This window comes from Blennius ocellaris (assembly GCF_963422515.1).
Source record: "Blennius ocellaris genome assembly, chromosome: 4".
NCBI lineage: Eukaryota > Metazoa > Chordata > Actinopteri > Blenniiformes > Blenniidae > Blennius > Blennius ocellaris.
The window spans coordinates 1,929,572-1,957,097 of NC_137653.1; the positions used below are offsets into that span (position 1 = coordinate 1,929,572).

Consider the following 27,526-nt stretch of genomic DNA (forward strand, 5'->3'; position numbering starts at 1 on the left):
ATAGAAGCCCGGCGCAGACGGCAGGCGTGTTGAATCAGACCAGCATCTCATGTGAACGTCCACTTAGTGGCGCGGCGGCGTCTGGGCCGTCGAGGATACTTCCCTCTCAGGCTGACAGACGACGGGGCCGGGCCGTCGCCGGCCGACCTCAGCCTCGCCGGGAGGTTCGTCTGCTTTTCCCCGCATCGCTGTGAAATGTCTCGCTGAGTGAGGAGGTCAGCGAGGCTCTGAAAGTAATTGCCGCCAGCGTGCAACAGTACTTAAAAGGCCACGAAAACAGTGTCTGACACTGATGGATCGACGCCGACCGTTGGTGCGCCGGTGACGCCCGTCGTCACGCCAGCAAACGGGCTCATTAGATTTGCATTTTGCACGCAGGCGACTTCAACTGATGTACGGATTACTGCGCCACACGCTGGTACACCAACATACTACAGGGGGGAAACCCCGCCACTCTACAAAATAAAGTTCCCCACTGTGGTGATCAAGTAAGGCAGGGGTGTCAAACATGTGGCCCGGGGGCCGGAACCCCTGAACTGCAATGAATGAAAATTAAATGAAATTAAACAGTTTACCATGTATTCATACCTGAAGTGGACCGACTGAGTCTCGGTCTTATCTGGATCGTTGTTTCCAGGTGAAATCGGACGCAAAACAAATCATAAATCACAAAGACAGTAACATCTTATATCCACCCATCTTCTAATACCAACATCATACACTGGATTGTACTTCAGTACTGCAGTTCTTCTCCTTGAGAAGCCGAACGGGAAGGTGGATGGCGCCATAAAGGCCTCATAGTTTGCATAAATGCATTTCTAATTCCGGGCTGATAAGATAAGAGGAAAGATATGCAGACAGCGGAGTCGCCTGCAGTATCGTCACCACTGGCGTGACTGTGTCGTCAAAGGACAGGCGCTCGCCTCCCGCTGGGATCTGAGCAGCCGTGGACGTTGGCTCCGGCCGCTCCCGATTGGCTGATGGTTCCATCAGCCAGCCGACTGTCCTGCTGGGTGAGCGATGGAGGACGTACGCCGATCCCCCGACAGTCTCTGTTCCTCCCGCATGAATAATTCACACGCTGCTGGATTTAGCCGTTCGGGGATCAATGAAACGAGAAATGGGGCAAAGAGGCCCTTTCTGGAGCTTTGATGTCGCCTTTCTGTCGGTTAGAAAGACGCGAAAGGCAGAGCTAAGCTCCTCCGTTTGAAAGTGGGATTCGGGACCGGGCTAATAAAGACGACACTAATTTGCGGGGGCGAGGTGAGCCGTGTGTTCAAATATCATATTTCCCTCTGGAGAGACGGCGGGCCGGGCCGATAAGCTCTTCAGACGGTCTCTGCGTGGCGGTGGCGCTGACCTGAGCTGCTTAGAATCTAGGCCGTCTATTCGGGAGAGGGATTTGGTCTAAGCCGTCACCTAGCATCCGGCCGGCCCTGCGCCACATCCTGGCTGCTCTGAAGCAGGGCCTGTCCGAGTGGAAGACCTCCTGCTGCTTGAGATACAGAGAGTGAAAGAGTTTGAGCAAGGCCACCGAGCTGCAGAGCAGAGTCTGCAGAGTTTCTCTCTCCTCTCTCTTTCAAACCGGCTCCTGCCGTCTCGCATCAGATTAAATATTCAGTTTGTCGGTATAATGACCTGATCAGCCTCCGAGGAAACGTTAAGAAGGCAAGAGCTGCTGATAAAGGCTGATTCTCCGTGTCACGGGCCTCCATTGTGATTTAAAACACACCAGTGAGCAACGCAAACACCCGTTGACCTCTCAGAGGCCCGTCGTCCACACCAGGAAACCTGGTTCACCTGAACCAGGAACCTGGTTCACCTGAACCAGATGTTTCTAGTCTGTCGTCCACACCAGGAACCTGGTTCACCTGAACCAGGAACCTGGTTCACCTGAACCAGATGTTTCTAGTCTGTCGTCCACACCAGGAAACCTGGTTCACCTGAACCAGGAACCTGGTTCACCTGAACCAGATGTTTCTAGTCTGTCGTCCACACCAGGAAACCTGGTTCACCTGAACCAGGAACCTGGTTCACCTGAACCAGATGTTTCTAGTCTGTCGTCCACACCAGGAAACCTGGTTCACCTGAACCAGATGTTTCTGGTCTGTCGTCCACACCAGGAACCTGGTTCACCTGAACCAGATGTTTCTAGTCTGTCGTCCACACCAGGAACCTGGTTCACCTAAACCAGGAACCTGGTTCACCTGAACCAGATGTTTCTAGCCTGTCGTCCACACCAGGAACCTGGTTCACCTGAACCAGATGTTTCTAGTCTGTCGTCCACACCAGGAACCTGGTTCACCTAAACCAGGAACCTGGTTCACCAGAACCAAATGTTTCTGGTCTGTCGTCCACACCAGGAACCTGGTTCACCAGAACCAGATGTTTCTGGTCTGTCGTCCACACCAGGAACCTGGTTCACCTGAACCAGATGTTTCTGGTCTGTCGTCCACACCAGGAACCTGGTTCCCCTGAACCAGATGTTTCTGGTCTGTCGTCCACACCAGGAACCTGGTTCACCTAAACCAGGAACCTGGTTCACCAGAACCAGATGTTTCTGGTCTGTCGTCCACACCAGGAACCTGGTTCACCTGAACCAGATGTTTCTGGTCTGTTGTCCACACCAGGAACCTGGTTCACCTAAACCAGGAACCTGGTTCACCAGAACCAAATGTTTCTGGTCTGTCGTCCACACCAGGAACCTGGTTCACCTGAACCAGATGTTTCTGGCCCGTCGTCCACGTCAGGAACCTGGTTCACCTGAACCAGATGTTTCTAGCCTGTCGTCCACACCAGGAACCTGGTTCACCTGAACCAGATGTTTCTGGCCCGTCGTCCACGTCAGGAACCTGGTTCTCCTGAACCAGATGTTTCTGGCCTGTTGGCGATTTTAGAAGCATGAAAATAGTGTTGTTGTTTTTTTTATTAACACGGGTTGAAATTCTAAAACCCCGGCTCGTGCCGTCCAACCCCCCGGGGTGTGGACGGCAAAGACGATCATCTGGAAAAAAGATGAGGTAATAGCTCCACCCCCCCACACCGCGGTCTGTGATGTCATCAAATAACCACAACAATCAGGGACGACAAGCTGCAGAAGCTACTGACGCTAGCAGCAGGAGGAGCAGGGCCATAGACCTATAGAACTAGAAGCGACTGACGCCAGCAGCAGGAGGAGCAGGGCCATAGACCTATAGAACTAGAAGCTACTGACGCTAGCAGCAGGAGGAGCAGGGCCATAGACCTATAGAACTAGAGGCTACTGACGCTAGCAGCAGGTGGGGCAGGGCCATAGACCTATAGAACTAGAAGCGACTGACGCTAGCAGCAGGAGGAGCAGGGCCATAGACCTATAGAACTAGAAGCTAGTGACGCTAGCAGCAGGAGGAGCAGGGCCATAGACCTATAGAACTAGAAGCGACTGACGCTAGCAGCAGGAGGAGCAGGGCCATAGACCTATAGAACTAGAAGCTACTGACGCTAGCAGCAGGAGGAGCAGGGCCATAGACCTATAGAACTAGAAGCGACTGACGCTAGCAGCAGGAGGAGCAGGGCCATAGACCTATAGAACTAGTTATATACAGGTACTAGTAGAGCAGAAATCTACTTCTAAATTTCTATGTGTTCTGTCTTCTTCTGTTTCTGGTGTGTTTGGTGAGTCACAGCGCCCCTAAAGGCCTGGCATGTGTACTGCACGCCCTGAAGCCTCGTGTTGAGCCCAGTTCATAGTGGCGTGTGGACGGAAGTTTATGAAGAAGGCCGGGGAGAAGCAAAGATTGTTTTTTTTCGTTGTGTGGACGTTCCCTCAATGACAACAAACATGAGCGATCTCGCGTAGCTTTATTGGTCGTGGATCTCTTGCTCTTGGCAAACCACATGGTGCAGTAATCTTAGTAATGGTGTACAATTCATGAAACTGAATATTTATTATTTGTTTTTAACCACAAAAAAAAAGAGTCCGGAATGGCGAAATAGCCCTGCAAGTTCAGAGTCTACACACACTCAAACTGGTGACACCCACTCACCACTACACCACTCTACAGCAAATTAAATATCCTTTTTTTTTTTTTTTAAACAAACAAAAAAAACCTCAAGTCTGAAATGCATCCAAAGGTGTTTAGTCCAACAGAAAAGAAAAAAGATTTCAGAAGCTGTAGTCACAGGATTTCTTTAAAAAAAAAAAAGCCTCGAAAAGACAAATTAATCATCAGAATAATTGTTTTCCAAGACTCTTCCATAACGATTGAAGCCACAGGCAGTGTTGTTAAAACACAGAGTGTTGACAGACTAACACAATGTCCATTTCGTGACAACCTGCAGCAGCGGAGTCTTTCTCCCTCCTCTGTGTTTGATGTGGCTCTGCTACGTGGAGCCGCTGCGCTGTGCAGCTGCTTTTGATTATTCATGGTATCGATACAGCTGAAAGCGGTGGCGCATAGCCATATTTAAAAGTGCAGGAATGCACCTGTGTGTGGTAAGCACCGTCTGCAAAACGGCCCGAGCGGACGGGAGGATATCATAAAAAAACGACTGAACGGAATTTAGAATATGAATCATCGCTTTAAAATGTTACTGACTGACGGCCCGGATTGTTTGTCTCCCCGGTTCCCACGGTGCAGCGGCACCAAAGCACAAACAAATCAAAGATAAAGTACACTGTGTTAATGTGAGCTGCAGAAAACTTTAAATAAAAAAAAAATAGCGGCCAGTCAAGAGAAAGAACACTGTTATGTGGAAGAACACATACTGAAGTGTCGGTATGCATCTCAAATACTAACTTTATTACAGTATTTAATCACGTTATTCTATATCGCATGATGCTTTGATCTCATGATGCTTTGATCCCATGCAGACCGAATCCTTATGCACACGGAACAATTGAGAGTCTCTCTGGTCGGACTTGGACGGTTTAAAGACGCTGGTTGTGCTGATGCAGCACGCAGACTTAATAACCTCAGTATTTCAGGAGCGAAAGGAAAATGCTTTGCTGCTTTTCTGCTCTCCCCCCCCCGCCGTCACTTCAGGAAGAAAAATGCAACGCGATCACAAGCACATCACCGAGCCGTTCGTCATGTCGTACGTGGGCCACGTCGGAGGCGTTCAATCTGAAGGACGGAACCTGAACGTCCCTCAAAAAAGACGTTTGTGCCTCATTAGAGCTGCTTGGAAATCTGAATATAGCGAGAGATAAAGGCTGCGCAGCAACAGCACAAAATATATAGTTTGTAGAAGTGGTAAATGTGAATTTGATAATCGTTGGATCGGTGAGCGGGATGTCAACTCTCGACAAACAAGGTCTTTATCATTTCGCGGTGTCGCCTCGCGCCTCCGCATCAGCGTTTTTCGCAGAGCAGACGATGTGAACAGAGGAACATCCAGGAGACGATGAGCGACTCGGGAATAAACAAAGAACACTATAAAAATCACTCTGAAGGTGATATAAAGACGGAACCGTCAGGGATACAGAACTGCCCGATACTCGGTTAGAATCGGCGGCTAAAGATTCTGATCTTGTCGCTGCAGCTTCTCATGGCGGTTCCTAATAACGGGGTTATTAAAAGGGTTTAAAGCTAAAAGCCGCTCCTCGTGATTAAACACAACTATTAGCCGCCTTCCATGATAGCATGTTGTTATTGGTGCTTGTTAAAGATGAAAGTGCTCCATTAAACATTACATCTCTTTAGACTCGGCTCGTCTTCACTGCAATTCATCCAAAAGATTCCGATCTTGTCGCTGCAGCTTCTCATGGCGTTTCCTAATAACGGGGTTATTAAAAGGGTTTAAAGCAGGGGTGTCAAACATGCGGCCCGGGGGCCAGAACCGGCCCACCAGACCATCTAACCCGGCCGCCATGTGATTTTTGAAGTGTGAAGTATTAAAAATGAAAACTGACATAGGCTGATCTAAAAACACTAGATTGGCAAAAATTACATTAAAAACCGCCCTTGGTCAGAATTTGACTCCCGACATTAATGCATCTGTCACATAATGCAACACCTTTCACAATAAAACAATGAGTCAAACTTGTGTGAAATGACACTTTAGACACGTAAACTCAAAACAATTTCCAGATGAGTACAAATTGTTTTAATCCCGAATACGACATCCAGATACAGACGACTGAGGGTTTTTTTGCACATATAATAATATCTGATTTCCTTTAATATGTATATTTCAGAATAGTCTGGCAAATTCTTGCTGCTACAAAATAATCAAAAGAAGGAAAGACTTTGCATTTGTCCATATCTGCAGTTTAATATGTGACGTTTGGCTTGTTGGGCCTCCAGAGGTCAGATCAGGTTGATGTGGCCCCTCAACTGAAATCAGTTTGACGCCCCTGGTTTAAAGCTAAAAGCCGCTCCTCGTGATTAAACAATTAGCTCGGCGCCTTACATGATAGCATGTTGTTATTGGTGCCTGTTAAAGATGAAAGTGCTCCATTAAACGTTACGTCTCTTCAGACTCGGCTCGTCTTCACTGCAATTCCTCCGAACAGAACTGGTGATTTTCTCAAAGCAGATGCAGTTTTTCTTCTTCTTCTTCTTGTCCCTGTGTGTGTGTGCCGAGCAGCACAAAGGACATTTGTCTCATAGCTCTATCATGTGTCACGGGGCTTCAGCGCACACACCCTGGACAGCAGGGAACATCTTCATCCTCTGTTCTTCTTTTAATGGGACGTCGCTCCCATGTGCCGCTCCACCCAGACATGGCCCAGACTTGCAGGGCTGCCGCTCTTTAATTTTTTTTTTTTTCCACATAAATCCATGTCGTTTGTCAATGATCTCCCATTATGGGATTGTAATAGAAAGCTGGAAGTCTCCACTGAATATCTAAACACATAACGGCCATTGAGCATGTTGTGAGTTGATTGATGAGCGGCTCGGGGCTTGACGCTGCGAGCGGGAGTAAATCAGATGAAGGGGAAACATCCGGGCTTGAGCGTACGGCGGCTCGGTGGAAACACGGGGTGGGGTCGCTTCCAACGCCGCAAAGACGAGTGACTCGCTCTGCTGTGATGAATTCAAACGCGGGAACAAGTGACCGACTCATTATTCCCTGCTGCTCTGATGACTTCTGAGAAATCCCTCCATTCATCTCCCACACCTGATTTACCCTGGCTAAGACGCAGGAAGCCGGTGTTGCAGACTGGAAATGATATGTTGGTATTAGGGCTGGGCTAGTCGGCCTAAAAAAAAAAAAAAATTTGATTTTTCAAAGAAAAATTTGATTTTCAATTCGATTCTCTTATTTTTCTCTCAATTAATTGATTAGATTGATTCAACTTATTGTCATTACAAATGCAACGAAATGCAGTTTAGCATCCAACCAGAATTGCAATATCCCAAGTAACAGATATTATATACACATACACACTCACATATATAAATAATAAATAAATAGGGAACAGTGTGTAGTTGCTATTGCTAGAAGTTATATTGGCATTATATTACATTTAATGCACTTGAGACTGTGATTGTCTTCAGAGCTAAAATGCATCTAAACGATCCCAAAATGAAAAGTAAACGAGGCTCATTCATTCATCAAATTCAAGCTTTAACTCAGGTTTACGTTAAAGTCCAACAGCGACTAACGGAAACCCGCAAGGAACGGTAGAACGGAACGCGATAAATACCGAACAAAAGTGGGGGGTTGGGGACTTGAATTAAAAAAAAACTATATATCAATTTTAGTGACAAATTCCATAAATCAATCAAGTCTATTAAATTTTTTTTGCCCAGCCCCAGTTGGTATAATGTTCCAAGACGGTTTAAGACCGTGTTTATAAGTGAAAATGCAAAACTTTACACTCCCAACAGTGGTCGGAGTCTCTTTGTAAATAACTCTTCTGCACATGTGCAGTAGATGGACAATAACAACATTATTAGAATATTACTATTTCCAGTTTTGTATTATTACGCAATATTTACAGTCAAACAGTGTTTTTTGACAAATAAATGTGCCTTTTGTTCGGACTGCTCAAATTAATTTCAAGCGCCTCCAGGCTTTTAGTAATATATGTTTTTGTATGTATTTGTATACTGCTTAATGTCGGATCATTTAACGATAATTACTTACTCTTCTTGACAGACACTTTGACTTCCTGCCAGTTTCTTCCACAAAAGACATAAAACCGTCAAACTCCTGCGAGTCCAAACAAACTATGAGGTGTGGATGTGTTTGTCCCCGCATTTGGAGGATCGGCGTCGTTATAAACACACGAGTTTTTCCGTGGAAGTAATTATCTCCGGGTGCCTTCGGGTTCACTCTGATCCGTCACCGTTGGTGATTGCTTGCGGGCGCTCGGGTCTGTCGCCGCTCGGCGGGGTTCTGCAGATAATCCGACAGCGGGGAGTTAAGCGGTTAAGACAACGGAGCCACGCGGTGCTAACAAGTCAAACTTCTGCGGTTGGGGGGGGAGGGGAAAAAAAAAAAAAGAAAGTCGGTGTGGTGATGTTGTGGGACCAGACGAGGATTTAGGATTAGACATGTTTCAACATCGATACCAAGGGAGGATCCACCCGCCCGTCCATTCACACCCAGGCTTTGATCCTTTCTTTGATCCTTTGTACCTGTGGACGGCGGCGGCGGCGTCGTCGTCATGTGCATCTGTGTTGTTGTTCTGTCTGAACCTGCTTCTCAGGGCTCCACCAGTCTTAACATTTAAGCGAGCCGGGATTTACTGCGGCTTACGTGGAAATCACGTGACGCCGAGGAGTGCCAAAGAATCACGACGAGAGGGTTTAACTGTTTTTCCGATGCGTCCAAACAGATCGTTTCTGTCACGGCTCTGAGAACCTGCGAGACGTCTGGCTGCAGGAGAGCGTCCGTCACACATTCAGATTACTGAATGATTACTGATTGTTATTTCAATCAAACACACGATGTCACATGTCAGTCGCCTGTATCTGGATATCGTATTCGGGATTAAAACAATTTGTCATCATCTGGAAATTGTTTTGAGTTCACGTGTCTAAAGTGTCATTTCACACAAGTTGGACTCGTTGTTTTATTGTGAAAGGGGTTGCGTTATGCGTCCTCCACAGATGCATTAATGTCGGGGGTCAAATTCTGACCGAGGGCAGTTTTCAATGTCATTTTTGCCGATCGAGTGTTTTTAGATCAGCCTCTGTCAGTTTTCATTTTTAATACTTCACACTTCATAAATCCCCTGGCGGGCCGGATTAGATGGTCTGGTGGGCCGGTTCTGGCCCCCGGGCCGCATGTTTGACACCCCTGCTTTGGGGCCTTTTCCGTGGGGAGGGGTTTTGCGTGTTCCGCCCCGTGCATCGTCCTGAACTCTGGTTTCTAACTCAGTAGTCCCGAAACATGTGTTCGAGATTAATCTGAGGCTCCAGATTACCGAAATGAATGTGTGAGACGGGCTTCAGGCCCCCTACTGACCCCGGGTTCCAGTGCAGCCGTGGAGAAGACTTACTGACGGACGATTTAATTTTATCAGGACACATTAACACACAGCCTGTATTCCTATTGTTGATTTCACAATAACGCCAAGATATATTGTGCAAGTCGACATCAATGTCTGTGTATTGTAAGTTGTTATTATTTGTCATTTAAGCAAGCAGATACGAATAGTTAGAAACATTTATACAGCTATTGTAGCACTAAAAACGGCCATTAATGCGCAGGCATAGGTCAGAGCTACAATTTGATTTATCGTATTTCATGCGGGACCTCGGTACATCAGGTTGGTTGCCGGTTTTGTTTCAGGAATTTTTCTGGATTCATCATGTTTAAATCAAGCCTCTGCGACGGGAATGGAGGCCGAGATAACGAGGAGGAAAAAGACAAGAGGGCAAAGGAGTGTAGATTTAAACCGTAAGGGCGAAAAAACGCATCAAGACTTAAGCCATAAAAAAAATAATGTGCCTGCAGATTATCACTGACGAGCCGCGGGACCTTGACGAGAGAATTCTTCCCTCAAATCGCCCAAGATTCAGACGAAAGTCGTCTGTATTTCCTCCTTCAACTATTTCCCGAAGGAAAAAAAGTGCAAAACCTGGAGATAAAAGAAAACTACAGTCTTTTTGAAAGCAGTCATTATGTGTTCTTCACATTCTACTGGGAGTTTGACCTTGTTTGGTCACTGAAGAGCTGCGCTTCTACTTGAAGACGGTCCAGACTGGAGTTTCCAGGAAAGAGACGTGTTTATCTATGACATTTCAAGTCGTTTCCTCCCCCGATCAAACAATCAGTTGCCGGGATTTTCAGGATGCCAGGAATTGTTGAACTGACCCAACTTTTTCCCGGGGTTGTGAAATATTGGCCGTGGAACATGCAGCTGGAAAATCCTCTTTGGTTTAGTGATAAAATTCCTTAACCTCAAAAAAAAAAAATCAGGACCAAAGTTCACATTTAGCTATTTTTCTGTGTTTCTGTTCATGTCCAGCCTGACAGGTCTGAGATATGAGCGAGCGAGGGAGGACACACCCAGAGTCTTGTTTCACTTCTTTCTGCAGGCCTGGGACATTTGATTCTCAATATAACGTCTACTAGGGAACAGCAGTTCATTTATTTACTGTAAACTTTAGATTTGTATTAGCAATGCGGGGATGCTCTTATAGTATAAACGATGATATTGAAATATTGAATATTGAAGTCTAAAGACGGGATCTGACCTCATCTGATCTCACCTTCGTAAATGATCCCTTTCAACCTTGTTCCAAATTTGAAAAACTTTTAAATCGAGTTCTGTATTTTCAGTTCAGGGTGGGGGACCATGACAAATGTGACACAAAAAAATTGTTAATTATAAAGTAGGAAAAACAGCCAACATGGCTGATTGGGTATGAAAAATAATGAAAGATGTTTAAACAGCCAAGAATGGAAAAAAAAACAGCTAAAATGTCCAAATGAAACGTCAAAAAGGGGGAAACAGAAAGAAATTGAAATCCTGCTTCACTGACAGATGGTTAAGTGAAATATAAACAACTAATGAAGTCTTCAGGTCTCCCTATAAGAGATGTTGGTAACATCTTGGTGGTGGGGGGGGGTGGGGGTGATATTTAAGAGCAGCAGAAGCTGCTGTCTGCGTTCAGAGGGTTTGATCGGCACACCGGAAGCAGGCCGCTGGCTCGGTTTCCATGGGAACGAGATGGTCGGAGAAGGTAGAATATAAGACGAGCGCATGGGCGTGTGCAGGCGTGGTATAGATAGATGTATGGTGTGAGGATGGGGGGGAGGGTAGGGGGCTAAACGCGCCTCGACCTTGCCGTGTCGTCTCGTCAGCAGAGACCCTCGGGCGGCCAGACGGTGGGCTCCTGAGCACAGATCCATTTCACAGCCCTGCATCATTAGTAGCACACGTCTCCTGGTGGAGTCGGGGGGTGTGGGGGTGGGGGGTTATAGATTACACAGATGTTCAATCGATGACCCACTATAGTCACAGCCAGAGGGGGGGGGGGCTACGCTCCACTCAGGATTTCACATCTCGGTGCCACAGACGAGTTGTTTTTTTCACCAGCAGGCTCCTCCTCGGGAATGAAGGACGGCTTGACTAATAACAACCACGAACCCCCCCCTGATGGAGGGTGTCGCTGTCGTCGAGCAGACCCTATATGGACGCCTATAGAGCTCCACGTCAAGCCGTCACGTGTGTCCCCCCGGCCCTCGGTGCTGATTTATCCGAGCTGTCGGCGGCCCGGTCTCACCGGCCGCCCGGCTGGATGGAAGTGTTTGTCCTGCGTTGCAGCCGGACGTATCGATCCCTCGTCCCGAAGCCGCGCAACACTTCCTGCTTCGCTATCGCCCGACCTCGTGGGGATTCATTGTCTCTGAGCCATTAAAACCACCTCGTGGTCTTTTTACCAGCCGCATTTCAGGAAAGACACAATGATTTGCGTCGTTTGCAAACTGAAAATGAAAGGAAAGCCTCCGGTGTCTCTGTGTGAGTCGTCTCCCGATTGTTTTTGATTTATGAACAATTACAAAGGAGACCCTCATTTTCCTGTATTGATTCTTCGACTCGATCGAACCCGGAGGGCGTGCTCTTATGTATGGAGGCAAGGAAGCCTCAACAAACAAAGCAAACTAAGCAAAGAATCACAACCGGCTAAGCGCCTTCGTTTTTAGCTCGGGGATAAAGGTTGTGCAAGAAGTAAAAAAAAAAACAAATATTTGTGACCGAACTCGTCTCTACCAGCGGAGCCGGAGCCACGATCGTGTTTCGTGATGACCTCTTCTCGTAGTGAAACAATATTGAACCATCGGTTGGCTCGTCTGTAGGATGTCAGCTGGAATCAGTCTCAGTATCCCCGAAATCCTTACAACTGGATGAAAGATGGATGGAAGTAACCCCACATCAACAAAACATGTATTGCTTTTACTACGTGACCTTGTAAAACCCAGCAAGAGCTACGATCTGGACAGTTGACACCATATTTTCCACGCCTTGGCCTTCATCTTATGTGACATGACAGTTAAATATACATCGGGGGAACGAGGTTAACTCTCCGATCACGGGACTGAAATGTCATGGAAAGAAGGTCAAAGGTGACCAATGTTGATATTAGCACACAGATACATGCAGAATGTAATTTTTCTGGGGTCCTCCACTCTGTTTTAGAACTTTTCATTCAGTTCAAGCAGATTTACCGTCGGCCATGACGGCTGCTGGCCTCATCCTACCCATCGTCATTCCCCTCTGGCATCAGGCCAAGCTTAAGACACGTCTTCACCTCCAAAGTTCACGATATCAATCTTCACTCCTGACGTGTGTTCAGGGCGTCGGTCTTCACTGGAGCCACATGATATTAGTCAAACGTTTGATTTGCAATGGTTTCGTCCAGGACTGCAATAACAACGTGGCTCAACGTCAATAAGTCAACGCTCAAATATGTGGTGTGCTGTGGGATTTCTCCTTCTTCCACGGAATACCGTACACCAGAGTCTGATGATGTCGACCTGCAGCGAATCAGAAGCAGAACAGCCTCGTGGTTTTTCTCCCTTTCAGTCATTTTCCTTTCACCTGTTGTCTTCACATGCGGCGTGATGCTGAACTGAAGCGAAGCGCAGTCCGTTGAAACACGATCCAGTTCAGCGCCGCTCCTGCCCACGGCTCAGATATGGAGGCATTGAAACATAATACGTCGCGCGTCGGTCAGCCTCTTGCGATATCTATAGTGTGATAAATGCGATGTGCAACGCAGCTCTCGTAGGTAAAACATGCACAGATATTCACATGCATGGAGCCTCACAGCACGAAGCCCTGGGAACTTAAAGTGACGGAGCGTTTTGACACGGGTGACGGGTTAATTAGCACTAGCTTATCGCTTCTTTCGTTGTCTGAAGCTCCTGAGAGCCTCCATGGACTCACACCTCCCAACACGCCGTGTTGCTCAATCAGGGTGTTGTCTGACTCAAATTTTATTTGCCATGAGCTGCAGAGGCGTCACGGTATCATATGCAACCACACCTCAGCGTCTTCTGAAAATTCGTCCCCAAGCTCACTTTGGTATTTGCTGGGCCGTTACACGGTTAACACCCGGTGATGTGTTCAGGATCCACCGTCGGATACGGAACATTTTGTGGTTTAAAAAAACGAATCGTGCACCGGCTACGGTGGAAATGAAATGAAGGCGCAGCAGCCGATCGGGTGGGGGGGTATCGTAAAGCTTCCTCCGTCAGCTTCTGTGTCATTGAAGAGACCGGAGCCTGAGAACGTCGGTGCTTCGGATTCAGATTGCTCTTTGTCCTCAGGCGCAGTTCTGGGAAACGACTGAGGCGGCTCGCGTGCAAACTTTAACTCCCCGACACACCACACAAGGCAGGGAGTGCTCGCTGGCAGCCGCCGCAGGAATGCTATTGTTCAACAGACACACACACTAAAAAAAAAAAAAGTCTGAGAAAATTGATGTAAGACAAGACATTTTTCTCTTGCAAGGTTTCTATTCTGTATTTCTCACACAGATGGTGCTCAGTGCAATTGTTTACTTCTCATATTGCGTGGGCAATAGGAATGAATATGGCAAGTTTTAAATAAAGAAAATAAAATGAATTGTCAAACTTTCACTGCCAATTATTCAGGTTTAGTTGTCCGCTTGTTATTATTCAGGTTTAGTTGTCCGCTTGTTGTGTGAAGAGAAAAAAACCCCACAAAAAGTAATGTCTATGTAATAAATTACATATCTATATGGGCGAAACGCTGCTAAAACCACTAATCACTGCCAAAACTGTTAAAAAAAGCTAAAAGACAAAACGACTCCAATGGTTAAAATGACCAGAACAGATAAAATGGTTGAAATATCTAAACTGTCAAGATCTTTTAAACTAATTTATATGCGGCTAAAATGAGACAATGAGTTATTTAAGTATTTCATAAATCACAGTGTTGTTAAATATCACCAAACTATAAAAAAAAAAAATCAGAAAAATCACTTTTGCCGGCTGAAAATTGTAGTTTTCCTGTTCGGCCACTAGTTGGTGCTGTTGGTTGTTTCTTTGTAATGACACCACACACACACACACACATCCACGCAGAGAACAACACGTTGTAAACATTAACGATGGAAGTAGGCAGAAATTTGTACGGACAGATGATGGAGCTCGATTGTTTTGTACGGTGACTGTCAAAATAAAACTCCCAAGTCGAGGGAGGATATGGACCGGGGGTCAAACTGTAGAGGGCGCCGTTGTTGTTTATCTAATCAAGGATATTTCTGTCAATAAAAACATTTTAATGGCATGACACTCTGGAGGCGAACGTTGTTATTGCCCGTCTACTGAGCACGTGCAGAACTATTCAAAAGAAAAGTTGCATTTCCGCCGCATATGTGGAGTTGCAAAAAAAGTTGCGCCTTGTTGTGCGTCAAACAAACATCCAGAACGCAGCGAAAGTTTTTTGCAATTTTCCGTTGAAAACATTGTGTGGAACATTGTTTATCGCAGTGTTTTTCGGCACACTGGTGCAGAGTAATTGCAGAGTAATCATGTATAAATGCTCTTCACCACGAGAGGGCAGCACAGAACTTTGCCGGTGAAATGTAAAGTGACAGACGTCAGTGTGGTTCATCTCCACCTCCTGCTACCATCTTGTATCAAAGTACTGTGTCAGTGACAGTGATGGAGAAGTTTTTGAAAACCAGGATCTCAGCTCTTCATCCATCAGGTCCAGGTTTCACACTGACGGAGTCACTATTAAAAAAAGTCCTTGCTTTCTGGATTTACTGGATTCCTGTTGATAAAACTTTGATGAGAAAGACTTTATATTGTTAATAGAGGCTGCAGAGTTTCAAATTTCAACATTTTCGAGTGGTGGTGTGCCTCCAGATTTTACCAAAGAAAAAAGTGTGCCTTGGCTCAAAAGAGGTTATCGTGAGGCAGCAGTGCTCACCGCTAACCCCTTCAGTTTCGTTCTCACTGAACATACTTGAAAGTTTTCCAGTGACTCATGAAAATGTGATTCATGGTGGCTCTTGAAAATGCGGCCGGCGTAGCACGCGCGTGGAAGATGAGAGCTTTTTGGATTCCTGCGGTAAACAGAAGTCGGAGGGCGGAGACAGACTCCCGCCGTCCTGCTGCCTCCGTCCTTGTAAGGAGACTCCCGGCGTGTTCGTTCGGGAAAACTCCTCGTTGCCAAAAAGGCGCAGCCGGATAAAACACCCTCGCTGTGCTCCGGCCTCTGTTTAGACGAGCCGCGTGTCTACGGATGCGGATTTGCAGCCGATCCAAATGATGCGGCAGGAATCGCCGCTCCAACGACTCCCATTAGCTTTGATGGATGACATAAATAGCCCCTGACATATTGTTGACGGAGAGGCTTTCCCCTCCGTCAGCAGGTCGATGTTATCGCGCCGGACAGTTATCGCCCCCCCGCCCCGCCTCGCCGGCCCCCCCAAGAGGACGGACGCTCAGGAAGTGACGAAACGTGGAATTTGTGTTGTGCTGCGACGCAGTTGTGAACTCCGGTGACCCCGAGTCAGAGTCCTGCGGCAGCCAGGCGGACTGTTGTAGACACGGTGAAGCACCGCTGCCAGCCGGAGGGGGGGGGGGGAGGGGGGGGCTGGCACACCCTACCCAGGAATACTTCTCCCTAATTAGACAGTCTCATTCAGAGAGTCCACAATGGGAACAAGGCCGAGTTCTGTTGGGAGAGAGAGTGAATGTGTCGTGACTCATGTTGTGACTTCTCGTGTTTGTGCTTCGCCGGGGTAAAGGCTACAGATAAGCTCACCCCCCCCTCCGCCCCCCCGCCCTCCCACACACGGCGCCTCGGCGTTACTTCATATTCCTCAATGGGGCTTCCTGTCCTTTCTGTCTTTTGGGAATCGTGTGAGAGACGTTTCAGAAGGGGAATTACAGTTACAAGCGGCTCCTGATTCCGTTTGTGCGTCGCGGAGACGGTGCAGGACAGAGACACGAGGGCCGTGAAGCAAAAGGAGGGCAACAGGAACCGGCTCTTTTATTTTTAGCCTCCTCGGTGGCGTGACTCGCTGCGTGGGCCGTGTCAGTCGGTGGCTTTGTGGGTGGTGTAGTGATGGACGGGGAGTTACTGTAGACAGTAATCGTCCCCTGGGGGGGGGCGTGACCATGAGGTTGACATTTGTGAATTTTGAGTGACGTGTTGCAACTGTTGGTTGGATTCAGTTCAGCGCACACGTTCACGTCGACCTCAGCATGAAATGCAATCCACTTGTACGTTCCCACATGTTGTCCGGCCTGGTTTACGTGTGAATTACCAGTAGAACTCTGGGGCAGGGTTTTTCAACCACTGTGCCGCGGCACACTGGTGTTTCCGCGAGATAGAGTCAGGTGAGCTGTGGGAAATTAACCAATTTCACATTTTTTCTAAAAAAAACATTTGTGTGCAGAGTAATCATGTATAAATACTGTGGCGAGCGCCGCGGAAGAATCGCTCTGAGTCGAGGTTCTTTTCTGCCGGCTGCTCACCAGAGGCTTTTATTTTGACATGAACACACGCAACCGGAACTTCATAACAGCATGACACTCCACACAACACATTTCTCACTCCTGGTTGATCACCAACATCCAACAAACCAAACAAGACGAAATAATGAACGATCTGAACCGAGGAACCAAAACACAACACAAACACAAACCAACACACACAACAACCCCAACAATAACCCTCGATAACCTCCGGCAACACGTAACCTGAACTCCCATCATGCCCTGCAGCGACCAACTCCGTGAAGCTACAATACTCTTCACCACTAGAGGGCAGCACAGAACTTTGCCGGTGAAATGTAAAGTGACAGACGTCAGTGTGGTTCATCTCCACCTCCTGCTACCATCTTGTATCAAAGTACTGTGTCAGTGACAGTGATGGAGAAGTTTTTGAAAACCAGGATCTCAGCTCTTCATCCATCAGGTCCAGGTTTCACACTGAGGGAGGCACTATTAAAAAAAGTCCTTGCTTTCTGGATTTACTGGATTCCTGTTGATAAAACTTTGATGAGAATGACTTTATATTGTTAATAGAGGCTACAGAGTTTCACATTTTTAACATTTCCAGGTGGTGGTGTGTCTCCAGATTATCCCAATGAAAAAAATGTGCCTTGGCTCAAAACAGGTTGAAAAACACTGATCTAGAGGACCGGGCTATTCTTCAAGCACAAGACAACGTCTCTAAGAAAGCTCTTTAAACCAATGGTGATAAATTATACATTTAATGACACTTTTACTCCCACGTGGGAATGTTCCTGAACCAAACCCGTCGCCGACACATCCATAAAGCAGCGTTCAAGGTACTTTAAAGACAATAAAACCATAAAAGTTTTGACTTGTGGCGTTGGAATGCTAATCTGAGCTTCCCAGAGCTGCTTCTAACAACAAATTGCCCATTGTGTGTTGACGTTGCCCGGTTACAAATTGTGTTGCATTCATGGTCCAGTACAGTGTAGGAATTTCTGTAAGAGCTTCTCTAAACTACTGAAGGTTGTTTTTGTAGCTTCTCTCATCAGACCGAAGCTCCGGTCACCGTGGCGACGCCGAGGGCACCCAGAGGAGTTTTGTTTTGGGTTTTTTTGGGCTCGACACCATTTGAATCAGGCTTTTGTAGAGTTTAAGTTGGGGAATATTAATATGCTGATGCATGAACACATGTGAGCAGAGAACAACACCTTATAAATATCAACAGTAGTAAGTTCACGTACATTCGCAAGTGTAGTAAAGAATGTGGACTGGCCATTGTTGTTATTGTCTAGCTAATCTACGATTTTCTCTGCAAACAAAAACATTTTAATCTCCATGTGAACGGGGTGGAATCGTCTTCCTAGGAAATGATTAATAATTGGTGAAAAAATGGAATTAATCTGTACTTTTGACCTACAACTATATTTAGTTGTTTTTTCAAAACTATCAAAAAAAATATGCCACAAAATCTGAGATATTTCCACTTAATTCCACAGCGTTTCATTTTTTATAACTTATGAGCTTCTCAGTATAAACTGTACAGATTTGTAATTTTGCCATTGAATATTTAAGTCATTTGAAACTCGCAGTGCTTCTTATTATGCATTCAGTTTTAAAACATGCTAAACATTAACATGTCGCTATTAGCATATATGCATTGGGATTAATTAAAGAATGAATCATCGTTTTTCATTAAATATTAAGACGCTGGTCTGTTTTCATTATTTCTGTATGTTTGTTTATTTATGTGGCCTGTTTGTGTGAACGTGACTCGCACTGTAGCATGCTAATGCTAACCTCCGCGGGACAGCCTTGAAGGACAGAGTCACATGTTTGTGCTTTAAAGTTTCTTTTTAAAAATCCGCCTCTTTCGCTCTTTGGAGTTCACCCTCAGCCCGACGACGCTTCCAAACCGGCTGCACGTCCGCTTCACTTTATCTTCATCGGAGGTGTATAATATTTGTTTTGAAGACTTCCGACGGCCGAGAATTCGCACGGATTGAACCGTGACGGAGTTCCACAGACGCTCCCCCCCCCCCCCCCCCCCCCGCCGTCGGGAGGCTATTCATGAGTCACGCTTCTAGTCTTTGCCAAAGGACCGACTTCCTGTGAAGATCAATGCACGAAAGAGGCGAGAGACAAAAAGGTCAAGAGTAAAGAGTGGGTGTGGTCCCACATTGTCAACGCTGTATTTTTTTTTTCTCGTAACCAGAGATGTGGAGGGGGTGGTTGGTGGGGGGGGGGGCACAGCAGGAACTGACCCGCCTCTGTTGGTCTGTGTTGCAGATGGGAGGAAGAACTGTCCAAACGAAAGCAGCTGGAGTCCACGGTGGAAACCCTGCAGCAGGTCAGCAAACACAAATGCGGTTTACGGCACACGTATAAACATGCAGCCCTTCGGTGCAGGTGTGGCCTCCATGGTGGGGGGGGGGGAGAAAACACATTACAAAGCCATCAAGAGGAGGCTGCTGGCCCAGATATAGATATGACCACCACACATCACCAGCGGTCTGGTGTTATTAGATTCCTGCTGCAAAGCAGAGAATAGAAGCAGAGGCGGAAAAAGGATTTAACCCTTAACAAACTCTCCGGGTCAGAATTGACCCGTTTCCACGTTACGTAGCAGTGGGAATACAGAAAGTAGAATAATTTCAGCTTGAGTGACTGAAAATATATATATATATATATATAAAAAAAAGATGTTTAATATTAGAGCTACAAAGAGGCTGTTGTGGATCTGTTGACATTAGATCAGGGACGTCAAACTGATTTCAGTTGAGGGGCCACATCAACCTGATCTGACCTCTGACCTCTGGAGGCCCAACAAGTCAAACAGAACATTAAACTGCAGATATGGACAAATGTCAAAGTCTTTCCTTCTTTTGATCCTTTTGTAACTGCAAGAATGTGCCAGTCTATTCTGAAATGTACATATTAAAGTTAATCAGATATTATTATATTTGCACAAAAAAAAAACCCTCAGTCACCTGTATCTGGATATCGTATATTTATTCAGGATTAAAACAATTTGTCATCATCTGGACATTTTTTTGAGTTTACGTGTCTAAAGTATCACTTCACATAAATTGGACTCGTTGTTTTATTGTGAAAGGCGTTGCGTTATGTGACCTCCACAGATTACATTAATGTCGGGGGTCAAATTCTTACCAATGTCATTTTTGCCACTCTGGTGTTTTTAGATCAGCCTCTGTCGGTTTTCATATTTATACTTAAAAAAAAAAAAAAAAAAAAAAATCCCATGGCCGCCCGGTTCTGGCCGCATGTTGGACACCCCTGCATTAGATCCACGAGAGTCACATTCAGCTGTCAGTTTTCCATATTTTATGTATAATAGTGCATTACTATGTAATAACTGGTCCTCTCTGGACCACACTGTGTATAATAACAGTATTTAGGAGTTAAAGCATCACAGCTGACACACATATCACAAGTTCCCTTCATCTCATTGACATCCTTCTGTTCCTTCTGCACAAATCGACCAGTGACTATCTTGGATTGTAGGTCAGCACCCCCCCCCCCCCCCCCCCCCTCAGGGAGAGAGAGAGAGCTGGAGTGCCCCCCCCTCTCCCCGAGGGCTTTAACCGCTCAGAACACACAGGGAAATGTCCCTGTGTGTGTAAGAGGCGGAAATCTATTCACTGGCGGTCGCCTCAGTGCAAACAGCCGCTTGTTGTTGGCGTCCGGACGCCTGATTCCAGCCTGACTGAACCTTCGTCGCGGCTCCAGCCTCCCGTGACGCCCCGGGTCTCCTCGCCCGGCAGGCACAGCCGTCGATTCAGCTTCAAAACGACGTGCTGCCTGGAAACGAGTTTGTTTTATCGAGCCGGGAGGAGAAAAAATATATATAATAAAGAGCAAATTTGAGGCTGAGCTGAACGTAATGAAGCAAAAGTGGAGAAAATCACCGTCCCGGACGAAATGAAAAGATGGAAGCTTCGTGAAACTCTTCATTTTGGTTTCATGTTGGGTTTTGAACCTTGTATAAGGCGAGAGGCCACTGCTTTCTACTTGAGTCGAGTTAATGGGAGCCGCAGAAAAACAAGATTAAAGACTTCTTTTTTTTCCTGTAATGCTTGAGAGTTTGAGAGTAGAAGATTTCTGAACAACATTCAGGGATGGAAAAGTACAAATATGTCGGAAACTAAACACATCCAGCTTCTATACCGAGCTGATTAGCCCTCTATGGGACAAATATATTGTACTTTTGTGGGGGGTTTTGTCTCTTTAAGCTCAAATAATTACAGAACGTGTCACATTGCTGATAAAAAAACTGATTTCTCTGGTACCAAGATGAGAAAAAACAGGATTGTGAAAGTTTTTGGAAGATATCCGCTGAGAATTTTAGTCTATTCGGACATTTCTTTAAACAAGTTGTGAAATTTTGATCAATTATACATCCATGTAATTATTACATAAAAAAAAAAATAATCATGAAATCAAGTTTTGTTTCATAAGAGAGACTTGTTCTTGACAGAACCATGAAAAACAACCTTTCAGTTTCATCTTAATATAAAGATACAAGTCGAGTTGTGTGGTGAAATTTAACAGTGGTTATTTGCATGCAAACAATAGAAAGAAAGCAGCGGTTTACTGGGACATCATCGAGACGTCAGTGTTTTAACGTTATTCTGTATTCAGTATTTAAATGTTTAAATATTCTGCAGAATAATAGTTTTATTTGCCGGCATGCATCTTGCAGCAGGACGTAACCCAGGTTCATTCAGTGTCTACTGGTTTATATGCATGCAGAAGTCATATTGAGCAGAAGCGCCTGAGAAACTCTGTAAAGTAAATAATATGGTGGTTAACCTCAGGCCACGTTTACACAAAAAAAACCCAGAAATATTTACACATAAACGCAGCTACGGAAACTCTAAAGGAGGGGAGGCAGATATATTTCGGTGGTGTTTTTTTCCAGGGTTCTGATTGGCCGTCGTGGCTCCGTGCTTCTCGTTACACTGCCCCCTACAGGTTTGGCATGTTCATAGCGGCTCCTAGCCAGGTGGATATGCGGGTTTGTGTCAATGGCGATTGTTTGTTTTTTAGTTTTTTTAGTAAATGTAGAAGGGGGGGAAATATCTTTTTTGTTTTTGTTTTTGTTTTTTGTAAACGTGGCCCCAGGCCTCAGTTTGTCGCGTGTCCCGTCCTCGCAGGGCGCCCAGGAGTCGGCGGAGGTCCGGGGGGAGCTGAGCGAGAAGGTGGACAGACTGAAGGCCGAGCTGGTCGTCTTCAAGAGCCTGATGAGCGACGTGAGCGTTTTCCTCCCGCTGCCTTCCTCATCCTTTTCAACGCAGGAAGTGCTTGGTAGAGCCCAGTAGTTGTGGTTCAAGCCTTCCTCACGCCGTGGTCACATGATTCGTGATAGCGGCTGCCAGTCAGGTCGGACTGACGAGGCTCCACACACCCTTCCTTCCTTCCGCCCTTTCATATTTGTGTTCCCAGTAAACATGTGTAAACGAAAAGCGGTAATTGAAAACGGCTCAGATGGAAGCTGTAGATGATGAGAACCTCCCGGTTCCCTGCGATTCAGCTGCAAGCTCGCGCATAAACGCCGTTTTAATTGTAAGAAATGATAATCTGCTTATCTCCACTGTCCATTCGCTCACTGCAACGTTCTCACATTGTTTTCTTTGCTTCACTTTGTCCCTGATGCGTAAATGCAGAGGCGGGTAAGTGACGTACGACTAGAAGACCTCATAGCAGCCGTAGATTATTTATTGCCCCCATAGTATGCAGAGAATCCGTATTGTTCTGGATTTGTCTTTAAATGTGCAGAATCCAGTGAGTCTTAACTCTGTGGATTTTTTTTTCTTCTTCTAAATCCTTCATAATATTTATTTTCGTAATTAGAAGATAAAAGTAAAGTTTAGTTTGGGGCCTAACAGTCTCCAGCAGCTTGAACTTTAACATCTGTTAAGAGGTTCAGAGAAAATCCAAGTCGTGAAGATTTTGCACATTTAGAAATGTCCAGAAAAATGAGTAGGTAGAAGTGAAACTTAAATTATTTGCACGGATTGAGCAGTTAATATCAAAACTGCATTTAACAATTTAACATTAAAAATTAAATAGCTGTTTTTCCCTGTCACTTGTCTTTTGCTAAAAAAAAAAAAAAGATAAAGGTACATTTCTCTTTCTTTTAAAGAACATTTCTTCATACCAATTCTCTTACTTTACCCAGAATTAAATAATACAAATCACAAAAACACGAGTTTGAAAATAACAAAACCCACGAGTGTCTTTTACTGAACATAACAACCTGAACTCGGGTGTGACGTGAAACATAAACACAACCTGACGAGACGTGACTCACCGAGTTCCTGCTTTTAGCTTTTCATGAGGAATAAGTGGAGTAAAAAATGAATAAGCAAAGCTTTTATTCATTAAAACGCAGCTTTTTTTAATCGTAATGAAAGTCTCCAAACACTTGAGGTTCGGTGTCCTGCAAGATAGGGGATCGAACCCACAACCTTGCGATTGGTAATCAACCACAGACTTTCTTCGAAAAGATTGAATACCAAAAACAAAAACGCCTATTCAGCACAAAACGTATTTGTGATGTGATCATCTAGAGCAGTGTTTCTCAACCACTGGTGTTTCCTCCAGATCGTCAGCTGAGCCGTGGGAAATGATCACATTTCACATTTTTTTCTAAAAAACATTTGCTCGAGTAATCATGTATAAATACTCTTCACCACTAGAGGGCAGCACAGAACTTTGCCGGTGAAATGTAAAGTGACAGACGTCAGTGTGGTTCATCTCCACCTCCTGCTACCATCTTGTATCAAAGTACTGTGTCAGTGACAGTGATGGAGAAGTTTTTGAAAACCAGGATCTCAGCTCTTCATCCATCAGGTCCAGGTTTCACACTGAGGGAGTCACTATTAAAAAAAAGTCCTTGCTTTCTGGATTTACTGGATTCCTGTTGATAAAACTTTGATGAGAAAGACTTTATATTGTTAATAGAGGCTACAGAGGTGGTGGTGGTGGTGTGACTCCAGATGTTTCCAAAGAAAAAAGTGTGTCTAGGCTCAAAAAAGGTTGAAAAACACTGATCTAGAGAAACAGCTTCTGCTCCGTCTGTTCACCTCGTCATGATTTCCGACTGTTACTCATTCTCGAAGAAAAACAACGACGCCGTCTTCCCTCTCCGTGCAGCAAATGACGGACCTGGACTCCCAGATCCAGGAGAAGGCCCGGCGCGTGGACATGGACATCTGCCGGCGCATCGACATCACGGCCAAACTGTGCGACGTGGCGCAGCAACGCAACTCGGAGGACATGTCCAAGATGTTCAGCATCAGCCCCGCCAGGTCGCTGTCCGACAAGGCGAGTGGGGACGAGCCGCCCGGCGAATGCGGCAGAAATTATGAATTGTTTTTTTTTTGTGTGTGTGTGGAGAGACGCAGTCAGCACAATGAAACCAGAGCCGCCGCTCCACCGGCTGACGGTGCACCCAGTGACCCCCCCCCCCCCCCCCTCCTCCCTCCTCCTGCAGGCCCGCCTGCTCACAGATGCATCCAGCAGACGTATAAACAGAGACGTGCAAAATACTCCTGCATATACTGTATACACACACACACACACTCACACTCGGGAGGGTGAAGCGCTGACGTGACGACTCTCGCACTGCGTCGACGCCGCTGGACGGAGCCCAACTGTAAAAATCCTCGGCGGCTTCTTCTCCGTCACGCGTTAATATCAGTGGCTCCTCCGTCTGGAATTTGTCAATTCACATGATTTGTGAGAAGATAAGCGCCGAGACGAGCCTCTCTTTGTGATGTTGAGACTCTTGGAGCTCGTTTTTGTGTGTTTTGTATATATATTTCTATAGAATTTATGCATTTTGTTCCATTTAAAGTCCCAGTGAAATGTAAAACACTACTTTGCAAAAAAACGATAGTTGGGGTTCTACTTGTAAGGTTCCTCCGACTCTGCCCCACCACTGTTGTCGCACAACAAAGTTATTTGAATTTTGAATCTCCAGCCGAGGAAGTCGGGGGAATCCTTCTTCGTGGGCGTGACGTCACGAGTTGTGCAGATCTCCATCTGTTGTGTTTATATCGGCTTGTTTCCTCTTAAATATCCAAGTTTTTATAGTGTTTTGAAGTTATAGTCGGCGTTTTATGAGCCTTGATGAAAGATTGAGCCTGGAAGAGACCAAGAGAGGAGAAAAGGAGCACGGGCGGCAGGAAAGGCTAGCTCGGCGGCTAGCGGGAGCCGCTAGCTCGGGCGGCTAGTAGACGATCAAGTAACACCTGGACTCATCTTCGGTGATTCCGCAGTTAGAAAAGCTCTTGGACATGTTGGATCCAGGAAGCCGGCCGTTCTGCCAAAAGTCAGGAGCCTCAAAGCCTCAAAGGTGAAAACTGGCGGCTGCTGAGGCGAGGAGACGAGGACGAATGGAGGACGAAGCGTCTTCTGCTTCCTCAAACATGTTCCAGACGGGGTCACCGATGGCAGAACCACCTTCTGTGTCTTCTTCATCAATCACTGGGTTTGAAATGACCATGATGATGAAATCTGGTTCAATTCAGCCTCTTCGTGGTCAAAACTCTGATCCTCCATAATGTAAACACAACTTGGGCGTGTGCACAACTCGTGATGTCACTCTGTTATTGTCAGAAGCTCCGCCCAGCAGAGGAAATGGCGCCGTTTATCGGCTATTTTCTCGCAGATTGCCGTGTTTTAACATTTTACCCTTCAGCCAGTTAGCATGAAAAATGTCTCTGGAAGCGACAGCCACAGTGTTTTGGAGGAGGAATTTTCATTTCACTAGGACTTTAAGTTTTTGTGTTTGTTCCGTTTATTCCGAGGCGACGCGCAAAGATTACTTTCCCAGGCAGTTGCTTCATGTAAACGATTCTTCCGCGGATTATTGGGAGCACGTACACAAAAATTACTTCAAAACATGTGGGAGATTCAGGAATAGTCTGCGATTACTTTTGTTAACAATCCGGCAAATCGTTTTCAATTGCATTGAGTGTAATCTCCGCCGCTCTGCCCCGTTGTTGCGCGCAGGGGGCTGCGCAGGGCGCCGTGGCCTGCAGGAAGAAGGAGCGGAAGGTCGTGTCGGACGAGGAAAACTCGGAGATGGACGCCGACACGAGTCTGTCGGAGGAGGAGGTCCCCGGGTCGCTCAACATCACGGACGAGATGAAGCGCATGCTCAACCAGCTGTGAGCGACGCCACACACACACACTCTGCAGTTGTTTCCCAGCAGCACAGTGGGGTTCTTGTTTCTGCGTCTTTGCCCCCTCTGGTGTTCACATACAGTATTGCAACTAACAAACAGCAGGCTTCTTATCATAAACACACAGAAGCAGCACAGTGGCTGCAACTCTTCTACATTTTCTATTAACTCTCCTTTCCCGTCGTCTTTTTCAATCGTTTCTTCTTTTGCACGTGAATCTTTTCTGAGTCTGGTGACTCTCCCTGCTCTTCTCTCTCTCTCTCTCTGCCCCCCCCCCCCCCACGTCCCTCTGTTCCTCTGTCCCCCTGTCCCCCTGTCCCACGCAGACACAGTTCAGATAACTCCTTTGTTGCCAGGCGCGAGACGTTCGAAATCGACGACGACTGCGACAGCCTGACGTGGGAGGAGAACGAGGAGACGCTGCTGCTCTGGGAGGACTTCGCCAACTACAACGTGCCGCTCAGCGTCGCCGCCGCCGCCGCCTCCAACTCCAACTCCACCTGCTCCGCCCAGGGCAACGGCGAGGCCCACGACCCGGTGAGAGAAGAGGGTTTTGGGGGTTTGAGTGTGGTTGCTGCTCTGCAAGAATCATGCATGATGGATGAGGCCTCTGTCTGCTCTCTCAGGACTCCCAGGACGGAAGTCTTGGCAGCCTCATCGATGAAACCGAGTCTCGGTTTAAGACCAGAGAGCAGGAGTACCAGGAGACCATCGGACAGATCGAGGTAGACACCGTGTGTGTGTGTGTGTGTGTGTGTGTGTGTGTGTGTGTGTGTGTGTGTGTGTTTGGCAGCAATGAATACCAACGAGAGGTTTTGTAAAAAACATCTCGTATTCAGGGATTCATGTATTTTAGGTTTCCCGATGTGTATAAACGTACAGGCAGAGAGCTTTTCCAGGATATGACACATTGCAGAATACATGTTGTGTGAAATTAGTTTTGTTTCTAAAGAAAAACAACTTGACAAGCAAAGGATGTAGAATTGTTTTCTTCTAAATAATTCACGTCAGCCATTCTACGAAATCAAACCCACAGCTGAGCGGTTTTTAGGTTAAAATCCAGCTTTTACTATTTAAAAGTCACATATTGTGCAAAATTCACTTCTTTTTTTTTCTAATAGTAATGTGTGTCTCTTATAGCCGGTCTACGAGGAACCAGAAGGGAAGGAATTCTCATCTCCCTCACGTCTTACTCCACTTTTTAGCGAATCAGAGATTTTTCCCTTCATGATGTCATGTGGGGGAAATAACTCCGCCCTCTGGCAGTGGATACTGACTTTGCCCCTCCCACAGGCAGAGGCCTTCTAAAATGACAAGCAGGTGTGAGTCACAGCGCCCCTAAAGGTGTTCATAGTGACGTGTGGACGGATTTTGTTTTTGAGAACGTCAAGGGGAAAAAAAGATGGTTTTGGCGTTTGTGGGCG

At 46.2% G+C, this 27,526-nt stretch overlaps 1 protein-coding gene across 2 annotated transcripts in view; it reads left to right on the forward strand.

The window, feature by feature from the left end:
* Positions 1–27,526, forward strand: part of iffo2b (intermediate filament family orphan 2b) — a 37,346-nt gene that overhangs the window by 4,516 nt on the left and 5,304 nt on the right. Inside the window, exons 2-7 of one of the 2 annotated variants that reach the window (XM_080494799.1) lie at positions 19,177–19,237; positions 22,065–22,160; positions 24,067–24,237; positions 25,930–26,087; positions 26,429–26,639; positions 26,729–26,827. In XM_080494799.1, the coding sequence (XP_080350925.1) occupies positions 19,177–19,237; positions 22,065–22,160; positions 24,067–24,237; positions 25,930–26,087; positions 26,429–26,639; positions 26,729–26,827 (796 nt within the window). The remainder of the gene's footprint in view (positions 1–19,176; positions 19,238–22,064; positions 22,161–24,066; positions 24,238–25,929; positions 26,088–26,428; positions 26,640–26,728; positions 26,828–27,526) is intronic. The other variant, XM_080494800.1, reaches the window with a different exon arrangement.